Here is a 25,235-nt window from a genome sequence, read left to right on the forward strand (position 1 = left end):
ATAGATCACAACCCCTTATATATCAGATCAGTATAACTCCAATAAATGACTATTGTGCAGGGCTCTCATACCCTAAACAATATAGAAATCTATTGCAAAGAGGGTCACGACAGTACTGTGGCCGATGCCCTTTCACATATGGCTTAGGATGACACTGGTATGGCTATTAATCTTAAGGGGCAGGGTGTTACATGTAACTCTCACTGCAGTTGTCTCCTAGTTTATGTGTGGGTATGGATTTCATTTGTGTCTGGAAGTTCTATGTTTTTCCCCCTGTTGACAGACACAGAACACCTCAGTTTACAAGCTCTCTGGTTCTCTTTCCCTCTCTCACCACCAAGAATTCATATTGGACCCTATATTATTAATTTTTTTTAAAATAAAAGATGTTAATTGTGTTCCTCCTTGATACATGAAAAGATAATCTGCTTTTTTTTCTTCTTTTTTACGTTAATCCAGAAGTTCTGAAAATGTAGGTAACATTAAAAAACGAATACAATGAAAATTTGGGGCATTAACCTGGTTTTTACATGCTGCTCATTGTCAATTTCTGTGACCAAGAACACCATCCTTGGGACATAAAATGTCAAAACATGTAACAAAGTTTGGCTGCTAGCCTGTTCTTGACCTCACTTCCACTCTTGCACATTCTCAGATCAATGTGACATTATTGCTCCAATCATTTTCTTGTCCACCTTCTCTGAGCCAATCAGCCTTCATTCTGTGGACTTCTATACCCTTAGGGTAAAGAAGCTAAAAGAAAAAAGAAAACAACCTCTTAACACTGAGGGGAAATCTTGTCAGATCTCAAGTTTTCATTCTAATTCAAATATCTGATGGAGCTGAAAGCAAAGACAAGGTGGATTGTGACTGATTTGTTTTGATCTTGAATGAGGTAATTACATCTTACGCCCTCGTGCCTCGATTTCCAGGTTGAATGGGTCACCTACCATCTGCTTACACCCAGAAGACTCTCTGCAAAGAACAAAACCTCCTGTTTTGGGAGACAGTGATGCACACTTAGCCAAAAAAAGAAGAAATGTGGGCCAACTGAGGTGTTTTGAATTTCTAAGTCACTGTCTGTGTTAGGTTCAGATTTAACACATTGTGCAGCAACAACATTGCTATTTTAGATATATTTAATTATTTCGTGTGTTTTCATGTGTCTCTGTGTGTCTACAGGAACCCACTTTGGATTCCCTGTTTTATCTGCAGTCACTCTATCATTGCTTCTGGCTAAATATTAAGCACACCTTGACTTTATGGTTCTGTCAGCTTATATTTTAGAATGCAGAGTGAGTGAAGCAAGTTTTTTTGCTTTTTGCTTTTTTATATAGCTGCTTCAATGTGCTACTATTGAAATTAGGGGGTGGATGGTGGGAAAAAATGTGTAACATTTAAAAAGGAATAAGAACCCACATTCACTCAGATTTGTCGAAAGAAGATAGCGATTGTAAAACTTCTTCAGGAATGTAAAACTTTGAAGTTGAGACTTAAATTATGGCTTACTTAAGTCCCAAAATAAAGACGAAAAGAAATGAATAAATTGAAAATTTTAAAAAAGAAAAGAAATTATGCATTAATGTCCCTACTGCACTCTATCACATTCAAATCAAATATATGTAACATTCCTCTGTGAAGCATCTGCAAAGCAGCTATTGCACAGTTTGGAGACCTAAACCCCAAAAAAGTGTCTTTAACAATATTGGGATGCTATCAGGGGGGAAAAAAGAGAAGCAGCCTCTAAAATGAGATTATCCCCACCCAAACATTATTATGCATAAGTCCATTATCTTGTTACAGCCACACAGAAAGCAGCGCTGCACATTAACATTCACCAAATACAGTAGGAATGAGAAGCACAGACATAAATCTTTTGAGGACCTGAATAACAAAAGGTTAGCAAATCAAGGTAATCTGTACTATACTGAAGAAGGGCTCAGGAGAAAAATAAGATTCATGTATTTAAGCCTGGCAATGAATTCTAACTCTTGACATTTAAGACTTTCCTGAAAGGTAATATTTACTACTCAAGAGCTTTCCTGTGCTGCAATACGTTGTTTGCTGGATCTGAATGGTTTTCTGCACAGAATACATCAAGGTGAATACATCAGTCTCTCCAGTCAATCAAGGGAGCTTTGTGATATTTTTAAAAACACATTTAATGTAGCTTTAGACTATAACTTCTCTGTCTATACAAAAAAAATGGCTCTGCTCTGAGGCCCTCCTGAATGACCAAGCACCTCACCCTATTTTCAAAGTTAACCCCAGACTCTCTTTGGGTACTGACCAAAAGACTAAAAAGTCATGGATACAAGCAGAGTTCATGGCCATAGGTGAAGGTAGGACTAGATATTGTGTGGTAAATCTACAACATCCCTTTCATGCTCAGCTCTCTCTTCCACACAACAAATCAGTACAGTGTCTGGAGAACCTGTGAGTCAGTCTCACACTCCCTCCTGCCATAACTCATAAATAAGATCCTGAGGTACTTGAACTCCACCACTACCTCTGTTATAATCACCAGTGTGTGAATGTGTGTGTGAATGGGTGGATGACTGTAAAGCGCTTTGGGGTCCTTAGGGACTAGTAAAGCGCTATATAAACACAGGCCATTTACCATATAATGTATAATATACTCCTGTAGTACCCACTACATTTGATCGGATTTAAAAACCAATCCTAACATAGTGGATTTTCTACAAGGAGAGCACAACTGAGGGAGACGGAGACAAAGCTGTCTTGGTCAGTGACCTATTTGGAAAAGAGGACTTTCAGGCTTTAAGACTTTTGGTGGTCTTTGTGAGACACAGAAAAGGTGAACATATGGTAGTTGTGATACATGAAACAAGAGCTGTGATGGTGTGGAGAGGCTTTACTGGGGACAATGTTAGAATTTTTTCAGAAACCAAGACAATGGGCGTGGGCTGTGAAAGCTTATTGATACCTGTGGGGACTGAAAGCTGATCCATGTGGTCTGAACATGTTTTCTCTCACATATCATGTACCTGGGTCACACCTGGCACCAAGATGCATTATGGGAAGAAGGCAAACCAGCAGAGTCAGTGTGATGCTTTTGGGCAATGTTCTGCTGGTCCTGCCATCCATGTGGATGTTATTTCAACATCCAACATCCTAAACATTGTTGCTGACCATGTACACCCTTTCATGGAAACTGTATTCCCTGATTTATATGGTCTGTTTCAGCAGGCTGTGCCACAAAGCCAGTCCAACTGAGCATCCATGGGATGAGCTGGACAAACAAGTCCAATCCACCTGGCAATTTACAGGACTTAAAGAAAGCTGTTGCTAACATCTTGGTGCGAGATACTGCGCCACACCATCAGAGCTCTAGTGGCCTTGATGTGTAAGGGCTGTTTTGGCCAACACGACATTAGGCAGGTGGACATAATGTTATTCCTGACCGGTTGAGTTTGTTCAAGACTGCTGGAAAGTTTCCAGATTAAGACCTTTGAGAGTGGCTTGAAGACAGACTTCAAAAAAGTTGTAAACCTGTTCTGCAAAATGCAACTTTTTGTGTGACAGCTCAGACTGAAATTATGCATCAGAAAAGATGCCCTCTTCTTTTTCTTTCTTATTTTCTGTGCTACTTGCACTTTCATGACGCAGTCCTACAATTTTGATAGAATTGAGATTTCTGTTCCCCACGTTTAAACATCAACAGTCTCTTCATGTCCAGTCTAAAACCACTTTAGAACCCAAACTTCTAACGTCTTTAAACATTCACTGAATGCTGATTGAACGTTAACCATACAGCTCTGCTGAAGATTACCTCAAAGTGCCAGAAGGTATTTTTGAACTGATGAAAATGTCTACTGCCCCAAACTGGTTATTAAATTCAACCCCTAGACCAGCTTGTGAATGTTTTTTATTCTTTGCATTGTTCCTGAGTGCCTGAAGATTGAATATTTTAAGTCCTCATTTCGTTGCAAGCACTACTATTATTCATGATTATGACTAACCTTTTGAATATAGAACATTTTTTGACTGTCTAGATTCACTGGCCTTTCTTACATACATCAAGTCATGCACAATCAGTCTCTTTAATGAGTCCATTTGATTCCAAAGTGTCTTCAAAGCGTCTGTGATAGAACTACACTGCAAGGTAGGGAAGTGTCCGTGAACAGACTGGCCTTTAATTAAATGCACTGACTTCAAGCAGCAACTGCTAATTTGCTCTTAAATCCACATATAGGAAAATATCATGAGCTCTCCAATCAATAAACATCCCACTCACTGCAGCGAACGGGAATACCAGGCAGGCAAACTATTCTAAGTCAGCACTTGTGCCAAATGGAGCACAAGCACACAGTTAAACACAAAAAAAGTGCAGCTTGAAGTTGAGCCACGACAAAACTCTATTAATTCACACTCCATTTAGTAAATGTTATAGTTTGCATCTCTCAGTCTGAGCCCCTGTAGGAGAGGTTGGAGCTGAAACAAAGGGCTGTAAAGTTGAGGTCTCCCTCAAAGATGAGCTAAAGGTCAGAGATTACCTTGGAAATGAAAGCACAACTCAAGCACGGAGTTAACCTAAGTGTGTTCTTACTTGTTAGAGTGCGCTAGCAGTGTCGACATACCGACAGCCAGACTTCAGTACTGACTGATGGTCTGCTGATAGATTCTGTCAACAGGGTGATTTAAACAAGGGAGAGAAGTGTGCTGTAATCAGAAGAATATAAGTCTGAGAAGCTTGCAGTCACCTATTAAAAGGTGACTGAAGTGTACTTGAAACCCATCCAATAACCTGGTGTCATATTATTTCAGCTCAGCTATAATCTTAGACAGCATGTGGGATAATCAAAATAAAACCACATGCATGCATGAAAGACTCAGCTCACCAGTGTTATGTGGCATATAAATAAATCAACTGCATGTAGCCTTGATTTTATTCTAAAGTACAAAAAGCTTGGCCCAGTATAAGGTTAACAGCTATTTTCTTTTAACACCCTGTGGTCCCTTATAGAAACCTTACACCTTACTTCCATATTTTTCAAAGGTTTTAGACCAATTTCTAAACTTTTTATCTAAAGTTGTAGATTTTTTCCCCCAACCTTTAGCCTTTCATGAGGACATCTTTGATAAATGCCAGTCAAATTTCAGTTTTAGAGCTTCGCACAACACAGAAAGTGTCATGGTCCTGCGGCCATGACTCAGTGACTTTGTGTTTATGTTCTTTATTGTTATTACTTTCATTATTATTCTTGGGCTGTTTTGGGATGGTTTGTGTTTGGGATTTTAGACACTGGGTTCTGGGTTTGTGCTCCCTCTATTGGTCCCTGGTGTTAGTGTTCCCCTGTCTCGTCAGGTTAATCAGGTCCAGCTGTTTCCCCCACCTGTGTGTGATTTCCCAGTGTCTCTTTGTGTACTTATAGTGTGTGTTTTCCTCTGCTCCTCGTCTGTGTTCATACCTGGTGTAATCCCTTGCGTGCTCTCCCTTTTGTTCTCCCTTCATGCTCAGGTTTGCTATTTCTTTGTGTAGTTTCTCCCAGTTAGTTCATCCTTAGTTCTGTTTTACCATCCCCACTTTATATTGGATATTATCAATAAATCACCCTCACACCTGAATAAGTGCTGCGTTTTGAGTCCTCCTTCCGCTCTCCACGCGGCCGCTGCCCCTGACCGTGACAGAAAGTGCCCTCCTTGAGGTAACTGGTGACCTCCTTTTAGCAGTTGACAGGGTTGCAAGAGCAGTTTCACCTCTTTTGGACATTGCATCAATGATGCTCACTTGAATGATTTATTCTTAGCTTTCAGAAAATTGTCTGGATCTCACTTTAGCTCTGGTAAACCACAAGGTTCGAATTAATGTATTCTCTATTTATATGGTAAATGGACAGTCCATTACAAAGTGCTTTTAATTGAGGGCATTCGATGACAAGTGAGGATCAGTATTGTTCCCAAGGATATCAAACCATCAACCTTCCAAGCCATAGCTGCTCCTCACATGCTTCTACCTAACCAAATTATCCATCATGTTTTTCATTGCTTGACAGATGATACACATGCGACTTTCCAATAATGGCAAAATCTAAAAAACAAACAAATAAACATTAACATTTCTCAAAGCTTGACTACTTCAACTCCTTCCTATCTGGTATAAACTAAAAGTGACTCTCGCCTCCAGCTGCTTCAGAACCTGAGCTTCTGCCTGGTTTTAGTAAACAGCACCATATCACACCAGTACTGGCTTTCTTAGGTTTAAGATTTTACTTGTAACTTTTAAAATATGTCTGGCCCCAAGCTACATAGCCGATATGATGACCCGATAAAAGCTAGTTTACAAACTTATATCCTGTGGTGTAGCACTGCTGGTTTTCCAAAGTCAAGACTTAAGGTGACTGGACTTTACCTGGACTGTTTCCATAATATAGAAAATGTTTGCTAATAAGTCACCATGTTGGTTTTAGTTTGAAATCTGGGAACAGACACACTTAGCAGGAAGTTAGAGAAAGGGGAAATCGTGCCAATCAGTCTAGTTGATTGACTGTTACTGTAAGGGTCCAATGCTGGGGGAAAAAAGGCACCTTGTGCACAATAATCATCATAACAGTAGTATGCCCAAGGTGTTCTTTTGTGTCACAGCCACAAGCTGTGTGCATATAAGTTAGCTTGCTGCTTGTGTTTTTGGTGTGTGGTAAACTTAGATCTGCTCCTTGTCTGCTGCCTGCCATGCTCTGCTCAATGCTTCCACTCTTCCAAACTCCTATCTCTAACTTGCTATACTTACATGCCGCACTCTCCTGCTTCACCTGCCACCTGTTCTCTGTCACCAAGCAGTCAGCTCACCACGCCACACTCACTCCTGCAACCCCCTCACCTGCATTCCTGCTTATCTGTGTGCCTCCCCAGCCTTCTAGCTGTCAGCTCATTTCTCTTTGTGCCACACCATCTGCACATCAACAACCTGAGTATTTGCAAATAACAATTTGTTAACCATGGCCAGCCTGTGCCAATTCTGCAGAAAGACTCACTGGTTATAGGGGAAATGTTTCTACAAGGCTGGTGATTTTGATTGATTTTGAAAAGGAGTGAAATTTTGTAAACAGTCTTTCAAGTAATTGGCTCACCAAGTACTAACTGGCTCAAAATTGTTGATTGTATCAGGTCAGAATTGGTCCCCTTTTAGCTGTGTTTGAACTGTTCTGCATGTTTCTGTCGGAAGATTGGCGAGTCTTATTTGGAACCACAAAAAGGACCTTAAACAAAACACAATACCATCAGTGTGCCTTATTATCCCTTAACATAACTGGCTCATGTATTCTTTTGAAATGAAGAAAATAATTCCATCATCTTGCTGTATTTGGAAGGAAAGGAAGTTTATGGATGATACAACTACTGTAACAGAAACTGGAGGAAACTAATCTTGGTTTGATTTTGTCATAACAGCCATTTCTGGTATCAGAACCTTTCTGTTGGCTTCGATTTGAGCTCCAGGAGCACTAATTTACTGTAACTCTTTTCCACTGAAGCATTGATTGTATAAAAAAGGATGAGAAGAACAATTTCCACTGAAAAAAATACTGGTACAGGTGCTACAGGTAGAACCACTGAAGTTAGTGGCTTTCTTAAGGGACTACAACTTCAAATACACTGATGTCACAGATGCTGCTTGTGAATTCTGTCCTCTGTGATTTTCTTTCTTATAGAAATTACCCCAGATTTGTTCTCTTTAGTGTTTGGTTTTCCAACATGTCACCCAGTTCTGCCTTCTCGGAACCAGTCTTCATTCTCTTTACAGGGACTGGTGAAATCCACTTTATCCCTAAAGGCCTTAGGGATATAAGTTACTAATCCACCCTTGCCTCACTTAATTGTCTTTATCATTAAATTTCAAAAGATCCATTTCCACATTTGAATGATGTAACGTATGCTACAACAATCCAACAATAAGACTGTATATCTTCATGCAACTGGTGAAAGAAATCCATTCATCTGACTAAACTGGATTGATGGTGCATCATCAGACTGTATTTAGAAACCCAGACTGTCATTGTTCTGTTGAAGGGAGCCTCGGGTTTGCTATACTGATGCAAGCATTGCTTCTTCACAGCATTTCCGTCATCATTTATGTGTCATTTTCCCTGAGTTGCATGAAACAAGATGTTTGATCATTTATTAACAATTCATATTTCAGGGTAAGATAAACCGGCCACAGGTGGGGAGGGGGGGGCACTGCAGTGTACTTCTTGTGCCAGTCCCAAGCCTGAATAAATTAATAAATGAGTCAGAAGAGCATCCGGGGTAAAATATCTGCCAAATCAAACATTCTGATCATTAAGAAAAGATTTCCATGCCGGATTGGTTGGGGGCCTTGCCAAACAATGACCACATCCAGTGCTGTTGGCCAACACAGTGCTGGTGGAAAACTGTGCTATTGTCAGCTGAACACAAAAGATGTGGAAACAGGGAAGGTGCATTCAGAGGCAGTGAGAGAGGAGGGAAGGCATGAGTTTGGTGGTGAATGTCAAGACTTTTATGGGACTATGACTGATGAAGGGAGAAAAATTGTTGATATGATGGAGAGAATGAAGGAAGCCAGACCAGAAGCTGCTCAGGTGGAATCAAAATGTTCTACCTTAGGAGGTGAAAAAAATTCAGTGTAGGCAGGATCATGAGTTTGAAGCTGGAAATGAAAGGTTTGGTGCTGCAAGTTGTTGGTGCATACACCCCACAGGTTGGATATCAGTTAGAGAAAGAGGAATGCTGAAGCAATTCCACCAGAATTACACAGCTTGATATCACATTATTGATGTCACTCACTTATAACCAACAATCAGAAAATCAGCAACCACTGTGCTTTTTCTAAAAGAAACATCAACATATATTTTAAGGATAACTTCAGTTTTCTTTTAAAGCAGACTTTTCTTTTAGTGGGAAACCCATCAGTATTAAGTGTATTTCGGTAAGTGAAGCCAACAAGCCATGTATTTCTGTTAATTCCTTTCCATCCTGCAAAGCCTTGTGAAAGTGAGTGACAGCAACTTTGTCACAGCTGAGCACCAACCTGTCCAGCTAATTGCCACACTTCAGTGTAAGCTTGCCCTCTTAACATTCATTTATTATGCTATAATTGAAACTAAACAAATCCACTTCCTCAAGCAGAGATAATGATTGAAATCGTCAGAGACAATTTCTCACTTTTGTTCGTTGGTGTCACTCATCTAATTTAAATTTGACAGAGGTCACTCAGAGTTGACTTTCGCCTGCTTTGAAGAGAATAACACAAATCAACCTCCAAGGATGTTTTTGTTTTGTTGTTGTTGTTTTTCAGAAAGGAGCTCAAATACAGGGAAAACTCGTATACGACGCGCAGTATCAGGAGTTTTTGTTGGTTTTAGCAAACACATTATCATAGTATGGTATCATATACGGTTCCTCATGATACATAATTACAGTGTACCCTGCAGTCCCTACTGCCTGCTGCTCTAGAGTGGGCGAGCAGTGTTGACAGGCTCCTTCTTCAACTCCATGTAGTCAAGCTGTCAGTGGAGATGCGCTTGCGCAATTGCTGGGCGAACACACACACGCACACACACACGCACACACACAGAGGCGCGTTTCCGTCAGTTTGTGCAGGTCTGATTCAAAATCATCCTGAGAGCTCGAATATAGAGACCAACTTATATTACAAAAAAATGTAAGTAGATTTAAAGCAGCCAGTTTTACAGGTTGATTTGGTGTGAAACTTCCCAGCGGATTTATATTCGACTGCGTGATAATCAGCATCACTTTGTCCTGGAACAGCAAGCAGGAGAGCTCATTAAATTCTCTGGACTACATCGGGGGAAATATTTAGAAAATTTAGTGTAAGTCTGAACACCAAGCGCGGTTCTTTTTCAACGAGGACCGACAGCCAGGGCAATCCAGCGCACTAGGTATTAAAAAAAACAACCCCACACACACAGATTTCCGTGCCCGCCTGCTTAAAATTGACTCCAACTTTCAGGTTGTTCTTTACTTTTGCAGAGGTTTTCGCCATGAATCAAACAGCGGGAGCCACAAATGCGTATCGCAGATGCTCCAAGGGAGGAAAGGTAAGAAAGACTTACGTATGAAGAAGTTAAGATTTAACAGTCTCTTTCCAGCGTCCATTTATGGCGCAGCGCTGGAAGGAGCATACCAGTGATACTGGATGTTTGTTTGCAAGCTTACAAAAAGCTGTAGACGCAGTTTTCATCATGCTGGGTTATTGCGCGTCTGTGCGCTTTGGAGATGTTGAAAGATGAGCGCGGATAGAATTTCTTGTGGAGACAAAATGAAATCAGTTTCAATGAAGGGAAGGGTGTTGGTGAGCAGTTTATGTTAAAGGTTTTGGAAAGAAGAAAAGCGAGGCTGGTTTGTGTACACTGCAAAAATGCTAAAGAAAAAAAGAAGAAGCAAATGATGACTATGATGCTCACTTGCAGTTTTTTTCCACACTGATGGGATTTCCTCCTCAAATCTCTTCTTCAATAACTTGACAGGCACCTGCTGTCTCATATCCAAGATGATGACATACTGTACCACAGCTGTTTTACCAAGCTTGTGACCCACATAACAAGGCTGCTTCTACTGCTGTGTGGATGCAGTCAACTAGGAGAAAGACAGGGAAGAGAGGGTCTGTGGATGACAGAGTGTGGGGTTGGATTAAACAAGGAGGAAGCAGAAAAGCTGGAGGATGTCGGAGGAAAGAGATGGAAAGGAGTGAGGAGGAGCAGGAATAGAGGGCTTTCCAGGCTCTGGTGTGTGTGTGTGTGTGTGTGTGTGTACGCGCATTGAAGGATGAAACCTTATTCATCACCAGCAGGAGTAACACATGCAGACTTCTAAGTGTTTACAAATATTGCTCATTAGATACAAATATTTGGGTTTATGGATTGATGCATACTGATTAGAGACGTCCCTGTCCACTCACAGAAGTGTCGAGAAAGATCTTGTAAATGAGTTTCGATGGGTGTGGACACATATTATTACACACGAATGCTTTGTGTTTGTTATCACTCTCAGTTTAATTGAGAGAGGCTGGTTTGTTTTCCTCTCAGCGTGAAGGTGCAGGCCCACTCACACTGGGAATCAGGGGACTTCAGAATGAAACACATGAGTCGAACGCATGCCGCGAGCCTGCAAATTCCATACATTTTTAATATAGAAGCAAAGGCCAAATGATGGAAAAATAACCATTTATAGCCCTCAGCTATAATCTCTGAACCCACTCCATTCATAACAGACATGGTGGTTAAAATCTCTGCATGTACTTAGGAACATTGTCAGTAACAGTTAGTCTTTGATTCCTAAACCAAAGTTAAAATTTAACCAACAAAGATGAAGAAAAAAAGCATACAAGCATGATTCAGAAATGCAGCTCCCGGCTCTGGTTCAAAGTTTATGTAACTGAGAGGAAAGTAGAAAACCTCCCTTTATTTTGACTAATTAAAGCATCCCGGATGGTATCTGTAACGTTACAGATACCACTGTATGGAGAACTTGCACATGTGCAAAAGTACCACTAACACAGAAGATGTATACTAGTTTTAGAGCAGCATCAACACCAAAGCAACAGTAGATGAGGAGTTTCTTGGGAAAGGTCTTGCTTATTTTAGCAAGACAATGCCAAACGACATTCAGCCCATATTACATCAGTAAAAGAATCAGGGTTGAAAAGGTAAAATCCTCTATTAAACAAAAATGGGAGAATAGTCTCCTTCTTCAGAAACGCTTACAGAGCAGGTGATGCAACACAAGGTAAACATGGTCCTGTCCTAGCTGTTTTGAAACATGCTGCTCACTTCAAATTTAAAATGAGCTTATTTGTTTAAAAAATCCTTAATTCTTCAGTGTCAGCATTATATAGGTTTCCTTTGCAACATAATTTATGATGAGGATGATTTGCAGATAATAGGATATAGTTTTATTTTGACTTTATTTTGAACTTTTCTGAAAACAGGATTATATTATATACAACACAGTAGGCAGATGCAGCAAATACATGGATAAAATGATGAACTCAAATGGCTTACTGGTTTAAATATCTAGAGTCAATCATTCAAATCAATTGGCAATGTACAACAGAAGTGAAAAAGAGAGTGATGTCAGGGTGGAGGGGGTGGAGACGAGTGTCGAGGGTGATTTGAGACAGACGGATAGCAGCAAGAGTGAAAATGAAGGTTTACATGATGGTAGTGAGACCAGTTATGAGGTACGGTTTGGAGACACTTGCACTGACATAACAACAGGAGGCTGAGTTGTAGGTGGCAGAGTTGAAGTTTGCAACGCTCAGATGGTTTGGACATGTGCAGAGGACAGATAGTGGATATATTGAGCAAAGGATGTCGAATATGAAACTGCTAACAGGAGGAAAATAGGAAAATCACAGAGGAGATTCATGGATGCAGCGAAGGAGGACATGTAGAGGGTTGATGTGATGGAAGAGGATGCTAAGGACAGTGTGAGATGGAGGGAGATGATTCGCTGTGGTGACCCCTAAAGGGAGCAGCTGGAAGAAGAAGTCGAAATGACCGGGATTCATGTACTTTGTGTCTAGAGCATAAATGCTAACTTCTAAACATGTCTGTTAAGCTGTATAAAAAGACACTGCTATGTCCCGTCTTCCTCCCATCACTGCCAACTGGTCACAGCTCCCTGAGCCTGGTTCTGCTGAAAGTTTCTTCCTGTTAAAAGGGAGTTTTTCCTTCCTCCTGTCACCAATTCCTTCCTCATGGGGTCTTTTGATTATTGGGTTTTCTCTGTGTTACTGTACGGTCTTTATAAAACACATCGAGGTGACTGTTTTCATGATTTTGGTGCTATATAAATAAAATTGAACTTAATTGAACTATTTTATGTTAACAGTGTTAGATAGCATCCAGATCATTTAAACTGAACATGTGAACCATAACAGATAGTGTAGATCAGGAGCGGGCAATTCATTTTCCAAAGGGATTACATGAGAAACTGGGGCTGTGTCAGAGGGTCGCACCAATAACGTGAACTCAGTTCTAGTAAATATCAATTTGATCTTTTTATAAACTTTTTTATTGTGGCTCTTTTATTATGGCAAAATTGGCTAAATTAACTGGTGTAGATGGAAGGTGGCTGTGTTCATCCAACAGGTTGGGATGCTCTGCCACAGTAGTCTCTCTGTCTGTCATATGAGTCGTTTATTTATCGTTGACTTGTGTTTAAACATTTTGTCCTCATTTCTGCCGTGGGTTTGTCTGTGTTCTGTTTTGTTTTTTTCCAGCACGCTGATATTATTGTGCATAAAATATTTATGATGTCCTTTCACTCACTGCTTATTCTAATTCTGGGATCTTTCATCTCCTCTTACCCGTCAACTTTGTGAGAGAAAATAGAATCAGACTAAACGGCTCTTCAGACACCAGTGTCCGTTTCATTATCTGTCCCGTGGCCACTTTTAGCCCACCAGCAGGACGTGCTGCGATTTCAAACCATTTTGTTTTTGGGGGGTTTTTTTGTTTTGTTTTTTTGCTTGCTTGTTTTGTTTTTTGTTGTTTTTTTTGGTTCTGTGCAAATCCTTAACGCTGCAGAAAAGTTCTCTTTGATGAGTCGCCTCTCTCTTTCTGTGGAGTTTCTATTTATAGTCTTGTTGACAGCCATCCCATGAGACTTTTCCTCATAGATTAATGACACAGCGATTAGGTTTGCATGGTTCTGCAGGCGTCCCAATGGTATAAAGCACATGGTCACATGGTCATGCTTATCAGTTCGAGCCAAGATGTGACATGTTTATAAACACCTGAAATGAATGGACAGCAGGTGTGCTGCGACTATTTTAGGATACTTTGGTATTCCATTGAAACCAGTAGGGAAAATAATCCTGTACTGAAGATGTTTCCTACACCGATGTCATTGTTGGATTTCTGCTATTCCCACAGCTAAATGGAGGTGATGGGATATCACAAATGGCTTTATAGTACTTTGATTGTGTTATCTGTAACACCAACAGTACCTCTCATCTTCCTTATCACAGATCAGAAGCTCGGGGGTGGGCTGAAGCTCGGGGGTGCTGTTAGAAATCTCTAAACCATCATAATGTGCAAGAACATCTGGGGGAATTCGTGGGGGCAGAGAAAGCTGCTTCTTCTAGCTGTCTTTCTTTATTATAACCCGTACTGATGTTACGATTGTGCTCTGTTTCCACATGATCCTCCTGCAGGGGTGCAGCAAAAAAGAGGAAGTCCCTTTAATGTGTTTATCTAAAAGCATTCTGGGAAATGTAGGACATTATGTGTAGGGATGGCTCATTCAACCCTCATGCTTCCCTTTTCTCAGTCTGTTTTTGTGGTGTGTAGAATTTAATTTGAGAATTTTGGAGTCTTCAAAGTGTGTTGGATATGTTGCAGATCTAATAATATAGTATGGTATTATTAGAATATTGTATTATAATAATATTAATCAAATAACATTTTAGTGGAAATAACTGTTAGTTGCAGCACCAATAATCTAATTTTCTATTATTTATTATTTCAATTATTCTGTTATTAAGTGTATAAATTTGTAAATGTCACCTTAAGACATTATGTTGCCCCCTCTAGTGTGGGTCAGGTAATTTTAATGTTGTTTAGCTGGACTGTTTAACCTATCTGTGGTTACACTGAGCATACTGTGTTTCATAGCCATATTTAGAGCATGCCACCTTGGTGTATAAGTAGAAATAGAAGCTATAGTTGATGGCTATTTTTGATGTCATCTTGTAGGATTAATATACCACATATTGGTGCAAAAACAAGCATGTTATGTGGGAATTTGCAGCAAATACATTATGAAAATGGTCAAATGGTCACTAGAGGGCAGTGTTGTACTACAATGTATGAACTCTTAGGGGGTCTTGCATTGGCTTGGTGGGATATACACTGATTAGACACTTTGTTGGGAATAAAGTGTTCACATCATGCAGTTGAATGCAAAGTAATAGAGCAGCTTTGCCATATATGCTACAGTTATGCTCCTAAAACTCAAAAACTCCCTCCCCGCCATGCATGTTAACTGGATGGACTGATAATTATTACAGCAGAGCTTTTTAATTGGATTGCATGAGGTAGGCAGTGCTTGATAAGTGGAAGATCTTTTCTTGCTGGAAGCTTTTTGATTACATGATTTATCACATAGTCAAAGAGCTCCTCTTTAGTTAACATTTTCTATGATTCCAGCTACACTGTGCGATTTTGTTCAAGATTTGACTCGCATATTTAATAAATCTAGGATTTTTTTTCCTTTTCGCTGCTTGTAAGTTTCCCACTGCTCTGATATCAATTCAGAGCTTAACTTTTTGCCTCTATGTGTCATGCTGCTCCTTTCTTCTCCATCCCCTTGGTCACAGCAGGCTAGCTCGATTATCTTGGCCCTTGACAGCCCCGCGGCCCTGCGCGCACACTAAATCCCAATTAACTCCCTGAGTTTCAACCCATTTGCAACTTTTGCTAATCTCTGCATCAGCAATGCCCAGAACCCCCCCCCCCCCCCCCCCCCCCCCCAAATTCTTCTGATTACAAATTCATAACAAGGCTGTGAAAGTTTAACGAAACTAAACTGATTGTCTCGTGCAATGAATATGCATTAACTGCTGCTGCCCAAATGGAAACTGATCACTTGACTAAATCTGCTATTAAGAAATATTGGACTTTTGTCTTGGCATATAATTTAAATTCCCCCGAGGCTTATTTGTGCGTCTTATTACTGCATGGATTGTTTGGGGTGTTTTTAAACTAAAAGTCATTTGTTTCTACAAATATTGAACTTGCATCAGAGGAAACACAGCAAACTGATCCTTGCGGTGCTCAGGAGCTAAGCTGAAAGGTATTTGGATTGAGGGGAGACTCCTTAATTACCGCAGCTTTTTTGGCCAACAGCAGGGCAAACACCAGCATGAATGCGCCAAGTATTGATCCCTGCTCTCATTATGCATGGGGTCCATTGTAATGCACAGTTATCACTCTGACTCCCTCACTGGAGTCTATGGAAATCATGATTGATTTTCTTCACACTTCCTCCCCCCACCTCCCTGCCTAGTAAACTAGCATCAGAAGGCCTATCTCAATCATGTTTGCACTTTGAATTCCTGTACTCAAGACCCTCTCTCGCTCATTAGCACCAGTAATCTTTTTCTCATTCTGCTGACTCTGGGGGAAAAGGAGCGACGTCCTCGGTCAAACTGAGCTCATTCGCGTTTATAGCACAACCTTTGCAGTCTCTGCTTTTGAAGATGCTCCTTCATGCAATTCTCACACATATAAAAGCTGCTACCTGGTGGCAATTTGATCAAGTCTGTCTTCACAGTGTCTGCAAAAAAAAAATGCACCTTGTGCCTCTGTATTTGTATGGAAACTTGTTTACAGTGTACACAAAGAAATGGGATTTGGATCCGCTTCTTAGAGCTCTGCCTCTGTGAAATGAATAATGCAACACACACACACACACACACACACACACACACACACACACACACACACACACACACACACACACACACACACACACACACACACACAGTGAGAGAATAGATTTTCTCACTTTTAAAACCACCAGGTGACATTTTTTGTTCTTTGGGGTTATTTGTATTTTTTTTCTTAAATGCATTGCAGATTGCTAATTCTGCTGCAGTGGCATTGCTGTTTGTAACAACCCACTGGTGTGTGCACTTAATCATCAGGTGCTGCAGCAGTGCTCCCCTGCCTGAGCTCATACTACACACAGGAAATCCTTGAGGAAACAGGAGCTTTATTACAGTATGTCAGCCTGGGGGAGGGGGAAAAAAAAGCAAACTCAATGTGATGCTTACATGGAATTCAAAGTCACCGCAGTGTTGGTGTCACTCGGTTGCAGCAAGTGTGTTTTCCAGGGGATGACTGACACCGCAGGGACTGTAATTGCATGAATCCCTGAGACCTCCCTGGCCTTTTGAGTGAGTGGCTGCTTGGCGAAATGCTTGGGTCATGACAACCCATCTGGTGGCGTTTCACAAGCAGTCAACAAGACCCGACGAGACAAATGGCTCCACAGCACTAAACAGCAGCTGTTGTTTGGAAGACAGACACTTAAGCCATATCTAAAATCACAAACACATCCATTGTGTGGCTCCAGAGGCCTCACTACCCATCAAAACCGGTTGGAGTTACTGCATCCAGCATGTTTCATCCTGCCAGAGCCTGTCCCAGTGGACTGTACCGTCAGTTTCCCCACTTTTACAGCCATCTAATGCAAATGAGTCTGCAAAAAGAGAAGTACCAAACAATTTCAATGTGCTGACGCCTGCACATCAGGCTTAAGTTTGCCCTCTGCTGGATGAGAGAGTCCATGAGCTTGAGCGTAGAAAGTCCCATATTTCACCCCCCCAAAGTGGAGTTTGTGTATAATGAGGCTTCTGAAATGATGAAATCATTAAATTAATGGTTTCTTAATGGTGGGACTTAAATGGAGTGGTTTGCATTATATAGAGTTTGGTTTCCAATTGCACAAATGCTGATAGCGAAAAATTATTAGAATAGTCTAGAAACTGCAGTATGCTTTGTGAAGAGAGTCTAGCATCATGCTGCTGTTTAATAGAAAGGCAGTGGGACTTTTCATCCCATCATGTAAAACAGTGGGATATCAGTTACTCTAAATAAGCCATCATTTTATTCATATTGATTTTTTATGAAAGGGAATATACCATAGAAGTGAAGACTAAAAAAAGCTTTATGCGTTGCTGGTGTGTTTGATCCTCGAGTTGTAACTTCGGTTCTTGTGCTGAAAATGGAGAAGAAAAAGAGAGGTCACTTTCTGCTCCAGTCACTGTTTATTCTTATATATCATAAACCCACACAACAGGACCCAGGGCAAATCTATGCATTTAATGGCCGTGGTCAGAAATCCAGAGAGATGTTCATATAAATAGCAAATAGTTTTTCATGGGTTTGCTCTACCTGTGCTCTCTCTATGCTGCAGATATTTTCTCAGCAGGAATAGAAGAAGCCATCAGCATTTATGAAATGCTTTGTGAATGTCTGCATACTTAAAAATTAAAGTGTGCTGGCCATATTTATTTCATATCAGAAAGAAACACTCAAACATTTGGCTTTACACTTGGCCTGTGCAGCCAAGGATGAGGGGTTCATCCTCTCTGAAACAAGCTCCCTTCCCTTTAAGCCAGCTTTGTTCTGATTGGCTGCTTCATGCAAACACAAAGTTTAAGGTGGGTGGGGCTTCTAGGGAAAGAAATATAAAACCAAGTGTTTAGAGCAGTCTACTCTAATTGAGCTTAATGTCTAAACTTTGGTCATAATCTTTTTATTATGAGCGTTCATCCAGTGTATGGACAGATTTGAAATTAATGCTCAGTGGCATTAATGCAAAGAAGGTTGTCAGTGATGAGTTGTGACCATGTTATCACAGGACATTGAGCAGCAGTTTTAGTTTTTTATCAGTTTGAAGTGTCTGTTAAATACCTTCTTGATCACAGTGAAGCGCAGTGCAGGGTTTTCTTTAAAAAAAAATTCATTAGTAGTTTGTGAAACACAATCACTGTTTTTAAACTTTGCTCTGTTTCCCACTTTTCCTACCCCTTCATTTGCTGTTGCTCAGGTACTTATTATCAGTGAATGTGATTAAACAAGTGGTGTATTTGTGGCTGGTGACATGTTTCCTAATGTGAAAACAGACCCCGCTTTCCCCAAAACTGGCTTTGTTCCACCCTTTTTGAGCTGTTATTTCTTCTCATGCCCAGCCTAAGCAGTAGGATATCTTAAAACCAGAAAATGTTTTAGGGATTTGAAGATTTGATTTGTGATCAAAAACTTTAAGAATAAATGAGTTTAGATTGGATAATATTTTCTTGCAGTTTTATGGAGTAATTATTTTCGATACTTTAAGGCAAGAATTTGTTTTAAAGGAGTTTTCCTACAGTCAGTTGATCCTAAAGAAAGACCCAAAATCAACAATTTTATCAAGTATCCCAACTCTAACTTGCAAGTTCTCTGTGCCATACAGCTTCATTATCATCCAAAAACTGTTATAATCACATCTCTCAGGCTCTTCGGTGCACCCAGTGGTCTGTTTATTGGGAAATTTATGGGAAGAATATGATAAACACGTTCACTGACATGAACTCTGCAATTCCCAACTTGCTTAACGTTCTTTAAAGTTTACTTGACAACTACATTTTGTGTTACACGTTGAACTTGATCAAATGATGCTACAATCTACACTCAAAAAAATCTGTTGTTGGATGAACACAATTTAATCGTGGCACCTTTTTCCACGCAATTTAACCAAGTACAATAAACCATTTTTGATCATGTCAAACCAACACATTTGACATTTGGTGGTTTAATGAAAGCTAATTACGTTGGATCAACGTAGTATACTTACATTGATTCGAAGTGATTTATTTAAGTATGTAGAGTGAAATTTGTTTTAATTCATCCTACACAAGTTAAAAACTTTAGGAAAACACAAAATCTTGTTGTTTGAACAACTACTTTGTTAATCAAGGCAATTACTGCTAGTCTTGCTTAATGAACCAATATGGGGGTTGATGATTTCACTCATTTCAATCTAATTATTTCAATTAGATTTGTTTTCATTTGTTACACATTTAGAAACCCACTACTTTACAATAATAAAAAGTCACATTCAGATTATGATAACATTAACTTTATTAACTGGATTTACTGGACAATATAAGGCTACGTTCACACTGCAGGTCTTAATGCTCAATTCCGATTTGATCAAATCCGATTTTTTTGTCTGCTTGTTCACACTACAAATAAAATGCGACAGCAAACGCGCTCTAGTGTGAACCCTCAAAGCGGCCCGCATGCGCAAAAGAAGACGTCACACACAAAGCGCTCTGTTTAGACCCAGAGCAAACAATATTGTTTGACTGATGGCCTTAATATAAAGACTTTGGACTTTACGTTTCCCAATTTTTGCTTTAAGTTATATTTTTATTTACATAGTAATGTAAATAAATAAATAATTATCCTTATTGCTGTTTTAGAGAGGAGCGGTGCTTCAAAGGATAGTTGCAGATTTCTGTCAGAATCTGCAGATTATACAGTACAAATAAAATGTTCACGTTGTCTTCCCAACAGTTTCACTAACATCTACACTGGATGGCCAGGAAGCGTTCGCGATGTCTTCTCAGGCGCTGATAATTGGCGTCTGTCTTGTGTCAGTGACGTAAAAGACGGATTTAATGCGACCTCACCATTCAAACAGCAGTCGCTTTCTAAAACATCGGCTATGTATCGGATTCAATACCACATACGAAAGTGACCCAGATCGGATTTGAAAATATCGGATTTGCGCCGTTCACACTGTCATACCATGATCAGATATGGGTCGCATAGGATAAAAAAAAACAAATCGGATTTGATGTGCTTTCGCCTGAAGTGTGAACATAGCCTAAAAGCTTACCATTTTTGTACACCTGCAAGCATTATGCCACTTTAAAAGGTAAAACATTAGAATACTTATTTAAACAGGTAATGACATCTGAACTATGTTGGAACCAAAGCTTCCACAACTAAAAACGAATGCAAAATTTGCTCTATAAACTAATATGTCAACTGTATTTTAAAAAATTAAACTAAAAGATAAAAATACATTTCCCACGTGGCAAGTTAAAACATTTGACAAAATAGAATTACTATTGTGTGAATATGGAAAAAAAAAAAGTATAGAAATAATTTGGGTGCAATACAACAACAACAAAATCCATAGGGAAAAAAATACAGGGATTTAAAAAAACAAAACAAAACAACAACAACATTTTAGGAAGTAAAATGATCCATATCCTTATCCATATAAGGACAAACAAAAATCATCTGCAGTGCTGTATAAAAGGTGATTTGCCCAACAGAGAGAATCCAAAAACTTAACAAAAAATTATTTCTTTTTAAATGAGAGAAAAAAATATAATATAAACAACTCAAATATTAACATTATATACTGGAAATCACCATTGCACCAATAAACCATTCAAGACCTTCTATCAGTCATTTTCAAGTGCTCTCACCCCTTAAGCTCGTTTTTCAGAAACTGAGCTTTTGTCCATCAAGATTTAAAAGTATCTTCTGGAGGACTTCAAAGGTGCATTTAAGTTCTGGTGGGTAGCTCAGGTTCGAACAGTATATGAGTCCAAACAACAGAGCACATGCTTGTGCAATGTTACCCAAATCAGTGAGAGCCTCCACACCCTCAATCAGGACACCAATGTCCTCTGGGTCATCTTCAGGTTCAGCACCCTCCTTTTGGATGACGTACACGCCTATTACAGTTTGCTCCATGTAGCTTTTTGCCTCACTGTCCGTATCCTACATGAAAAAATATAAGACGACAAAGTTAAATTTGCAAAAGTAAAATAAAACAAGTAAAACTGTTTCTATGCTGTTCATAAAATCTAAGTAGTCAAAGTAATAAACAGGAAATTACACCACGAAAGTAGTTGTTAGTAATTACTCCAATACACAAATTATAAAATAAACATCTCATGTCAGTAGAATCTTAGTATTCCATAGATAGTAAAGGAAAAACATAAAACAAAAGAGGTGGCGTAATTGACCTCTCACCGGCCCCTCCCCTGAAAGAGCCATTGTCCAATTACACATCATAGCAACCGTTACTATGTCTGACAAACATTGACTTCAAGCAAGATGGTGAAGTGGTGCGCCCACCGATACCCCGAGAGATTGTGTCTAGAGGAGTTGTGTTCTTTCCAGTCACAAAGCCAAAAACAACGTGAATGGATTAAACAGTGTGGAAGGCCCCACTCCCAGATAAATGCACCAAACATTATGAAGCATGCCTGCTCGCACATCTGTTGCACTGGTCATGTTTGTCAGACGTAGCAAGAGTAACTTAGGGGGACCGGACTCGACAAAAGGCTAATTCAGCTGGTAAAATAAAAAAGGTATAGAAGTGTTAGTACTAAACAGCTCAAAGTTCATAGACATTTCTATTTACAAATACTGATGACCATTTCCTTCCAATACCAAATTCCAGAAATTCTTTATTGCAACGCTTAATACTGTTTGGTATTCAAGACATCCTTTCCTCAATGCCAGGTGTCTCGTTGCTAATCTCAAAATTTTAACGATTTGCATTTGAGGCAACATCACAATTTGTATGAGAATGTTACAGTCAACATGCTGTCACAATGACTCTAGGTATGTGGTATGAGGTGAGGAAAATTTGTCTTATCTTCCCATTTGTATTCAAAACTTTGGATTGAACTGTTAAGTTTTTCTAAGGTGAAATACTTTATGGAGATCAAATCAGCCAAGCATTCTGCTAGTTCTACAGGTATAATGCCCTCAAATAAATCGTGTACTATATCCAGGGTAAAGCCTGCAATAACATCAAAATGAGAGAGACTTTTTTAGTCAAAACACAGTCACATTTAACCCCACAACACAGGCTTGAGGTTTCCAATGCAGATTGTAAGTGAGCCTGATGGAGTTCACGTGTTCTACACTCAAAAACATCTGCAGTCAAAAACTGAATTTCATTTTTCTTAGCGACACAGAATCTACATACGTGTTTCCCAGAAATTTTTTTTAACAAAACCTGCAAGCCCGTGAGCAGCTAGGTTATCAGCTATTACGCAATTTACGGTGCCTTTAACAAACTCATTCATCTGAGCAATAAACACACCATCTTCTTCCAAGATCACAAGATCTTTTAACAGGGGTTCCAACACCTTTTCAAACCCAAATGTCTTTAAATCATCACTTTTCCAAAGAACAGCTAGGTAAATGTTAGTGCTGAATGAGAGCCTGGAGGCAAATTATCCAAGACCTAACAAATACCACAAAGCTTGTGTTTTTTGCGTGAGGTTCCAAGAGGATTGCAAACCTCAAAATCATCAATGTAAAGTGTAACGGAGATTCTCAGCACGTCAACAGCTAAAAGGCTATTGGTTCTAAAGTGTTTGCCATCTCGGAAAGACCTGTAAACACTCAGACCATCAGCCAAATCCTCACTTTTTTCTTGTCCTTTCTTGTTGCTCAATCACTCTATCAAGTAAGTGATTTTGACTCAATAATTCTTGCAATAACTTTAATAAAGGAATGTACTGACATGACTTTTGTTGATCAACAGATAAAATGTACTCAACAGGCTCTACGACCCTAAAGTTAACCTTATAGTATTGTTTTCATTTAAATGAAGTTCCTAGAGGGCCACACTTAGCTAAAATTTTTGATACAGGGTTAGAAATGCACACATTATTGGCAAGCTCCTCAACAACAGCCTGACCGATATAAAGGTTATGGCTCTTGAATACCTCTTCAACAGTTCGTTTTGTGACTGAAGTACAAGCAGAACTTAACAAAAAACTCAACTCCTCCACCAAGCCATCTACTGCTGTGGCTGGTATTTAAAATATGTATTCCAATTTTAACAATATCCCAGCTATGTTCTGTTCAACAAGCTCTGCCAAATTTTCAGTGGAATGATTACTTCCTGACACCAACTCAGTTCCAACAGCAACTAGCACCTACACCTTCAGGATACGGCTGGGCGATATGGCCTAAAATTTATATCGCGATATAATTTGAAGCATGTGCGGTAGCGATATATATCGCGATATATTCTTTTCTTCTGTATAACGTAATTTCCACACTATAAGGCACACTTAAAATCCTTTAATTTTCTCAAAAATCTAGAGTGTGCCTTATGTATGAATTCTGGTTGTGCTTACTGACCTTGAATCGATTTTGGCATGCAGAAATCTGTTAAAAAATGTTTTAGTACAACTTTGGTAAGCCGAACTGCTTGATGGATTGTCAGAGCATTACCGCTGCCATAGTGAGGAGCTTCGCGGAGTAATCTGGGTCCAAAACTCCGTCCTCTTCCATTCAAACAAACACTAAGAGTTAAAAACCGTCTAAATTCTTTCATCTTTAGTAAAATCATCAGCGTTGCTGCTTTACCAGGTGTAACAATTAAGTTTAACATCCAGTCATCCATGAAAACAGAATTTATTAAATTTAACGGAGTTAGAAGTTAACAGGAAGTCAGCTCGCTAGTTTCCACCTAAACATGACATACCATGTTCTGACTGAGAGATTTTTGAAACTTATTAAAACGTACAGCTCTGCTACCACTTCCAACATAAATGAAGACAGAAAACTAAACAGCAGTCACGTTTGCAGGGTTACTGAAGTTGGACTACCTGGTATATAATGTTGTGCTACGTGATTGCTAGCGACACAGCTATGTTAGCATAACATTAGCACAGTGAACCTGGAGGATGAACGCCAACTTTTTTTCCACTCGATAAAAGTTAACGTGAGGGATTCTGGTGGTCAGGGACAAATGCAATCGCATAGCAGGATGCTATACACGGGCCAAACTTCAGTCAGGAGAACAACTGAGATCATTCATCCACAATAAGAGGTTAGTTATTAATATACTGCAACAACATGGGAATAGAACAGCTGCGAGAGAATTCAATATTAACGAATCAATGTTACGGAAGTGGAGGAAGCGCAGTTTTTGGCTTTCCCCATATTTCAAAAGTGCTTCATCTCTTTGCTATGACTGTCGCCTGGCATAATTTGCAGATGATAATGGTTGTAGCCGCTGCGATGCTTTCGACCAAAACAGGCGCAGCTTGATGACATCATCAACATGCGCTATCGCGATAGAGCGGTATAGTCAAAATCTCTCTTTTTTTTTTCTTTTTTTTTTTGCCTGTCCCGTTTGGCTCTTTTGCCATAAGAATTGTTGTCTAAAGGCAAAGAAAGATGCCCAACGGATTTACTTTACCAAATTGACCATCCCAGCCTTGCCATAATGGTCCATTTGATTCACCTTTTATTGTTTATTTTATTTTCACTTGCTGAATACGGGACAGACTTGACTGGAGGAAAGAAGGGGAGAAAGAAAGAGGGAAAGAGAAACAGCTGAGAAGAGGGACGGGGGAGAAGGGCAAAAAACAAAAACCAACAGAATGGGCAGGAAAAAAAAAAAAGAAAGAAAAGAAAAAAAATGCATATATCGATCACCTGGATCACCTGTTGAGAAAGAAAAAAGAAAACAAGCAGAAGAGAACAAGAGTAATAGAATAAACAACATCACAATGATATATGGGAATATGACAGTAAATACTAAATATTAAACATTATTGTGCAGCACATAAGATCAACAGAACACAGTGTGCTTTGAGGTAGGAGCCAAAAAGGGTGTAGTTTGTGGGTGTGATCACCCGTGTGTACACCTGTGAGCAT

General features: G+C 39.6%; 1 protein-coding gene across 1 annotated transcript in view; it reads left to right on the forward strand.

Annotated features, from left to right (window-relative positions):
- The first annotated feature begins 9,528 nt into the window (after positions 1–9,528).
- The window catches only part of LOC113029320 (dipeptidyl aminopeptidase-like protein 6), a 261,437-nt gene continuing 245,730 nt past the window's right edge, over positions 9,529–25,235 (forward strand). Inside the window, exons 1-2 of the mRNA XM_026180141.1 lie at positions 9,529–9,899; positions 9,991–10,058. Coding sequence (XP_026035926.1) covers positions 10,002–10,058 — 57 coding nt within the window. The 5' untranslated portion in view covers positions 9,529–9,899; positions 9,991–10,001. The remainder of the gene's footprint in view (positions 9,900–9,990; positions 10,059–25,235) is intronic.

This window comes from Astatotilapia calliptera, chromosome 9, assembly GCF_900246225.1.
Source record: "Astatotilapia calliptera chromosome 9, fAstCal1.2, whole genome shotgun sequence".
Classification (NCBI taxonomy): Eukaryota; Metazoa; Chordata; class Actinopteri; order Cichliformes; family Cichlidae; genus Astatotilapia; species Astatotilapia calliptera.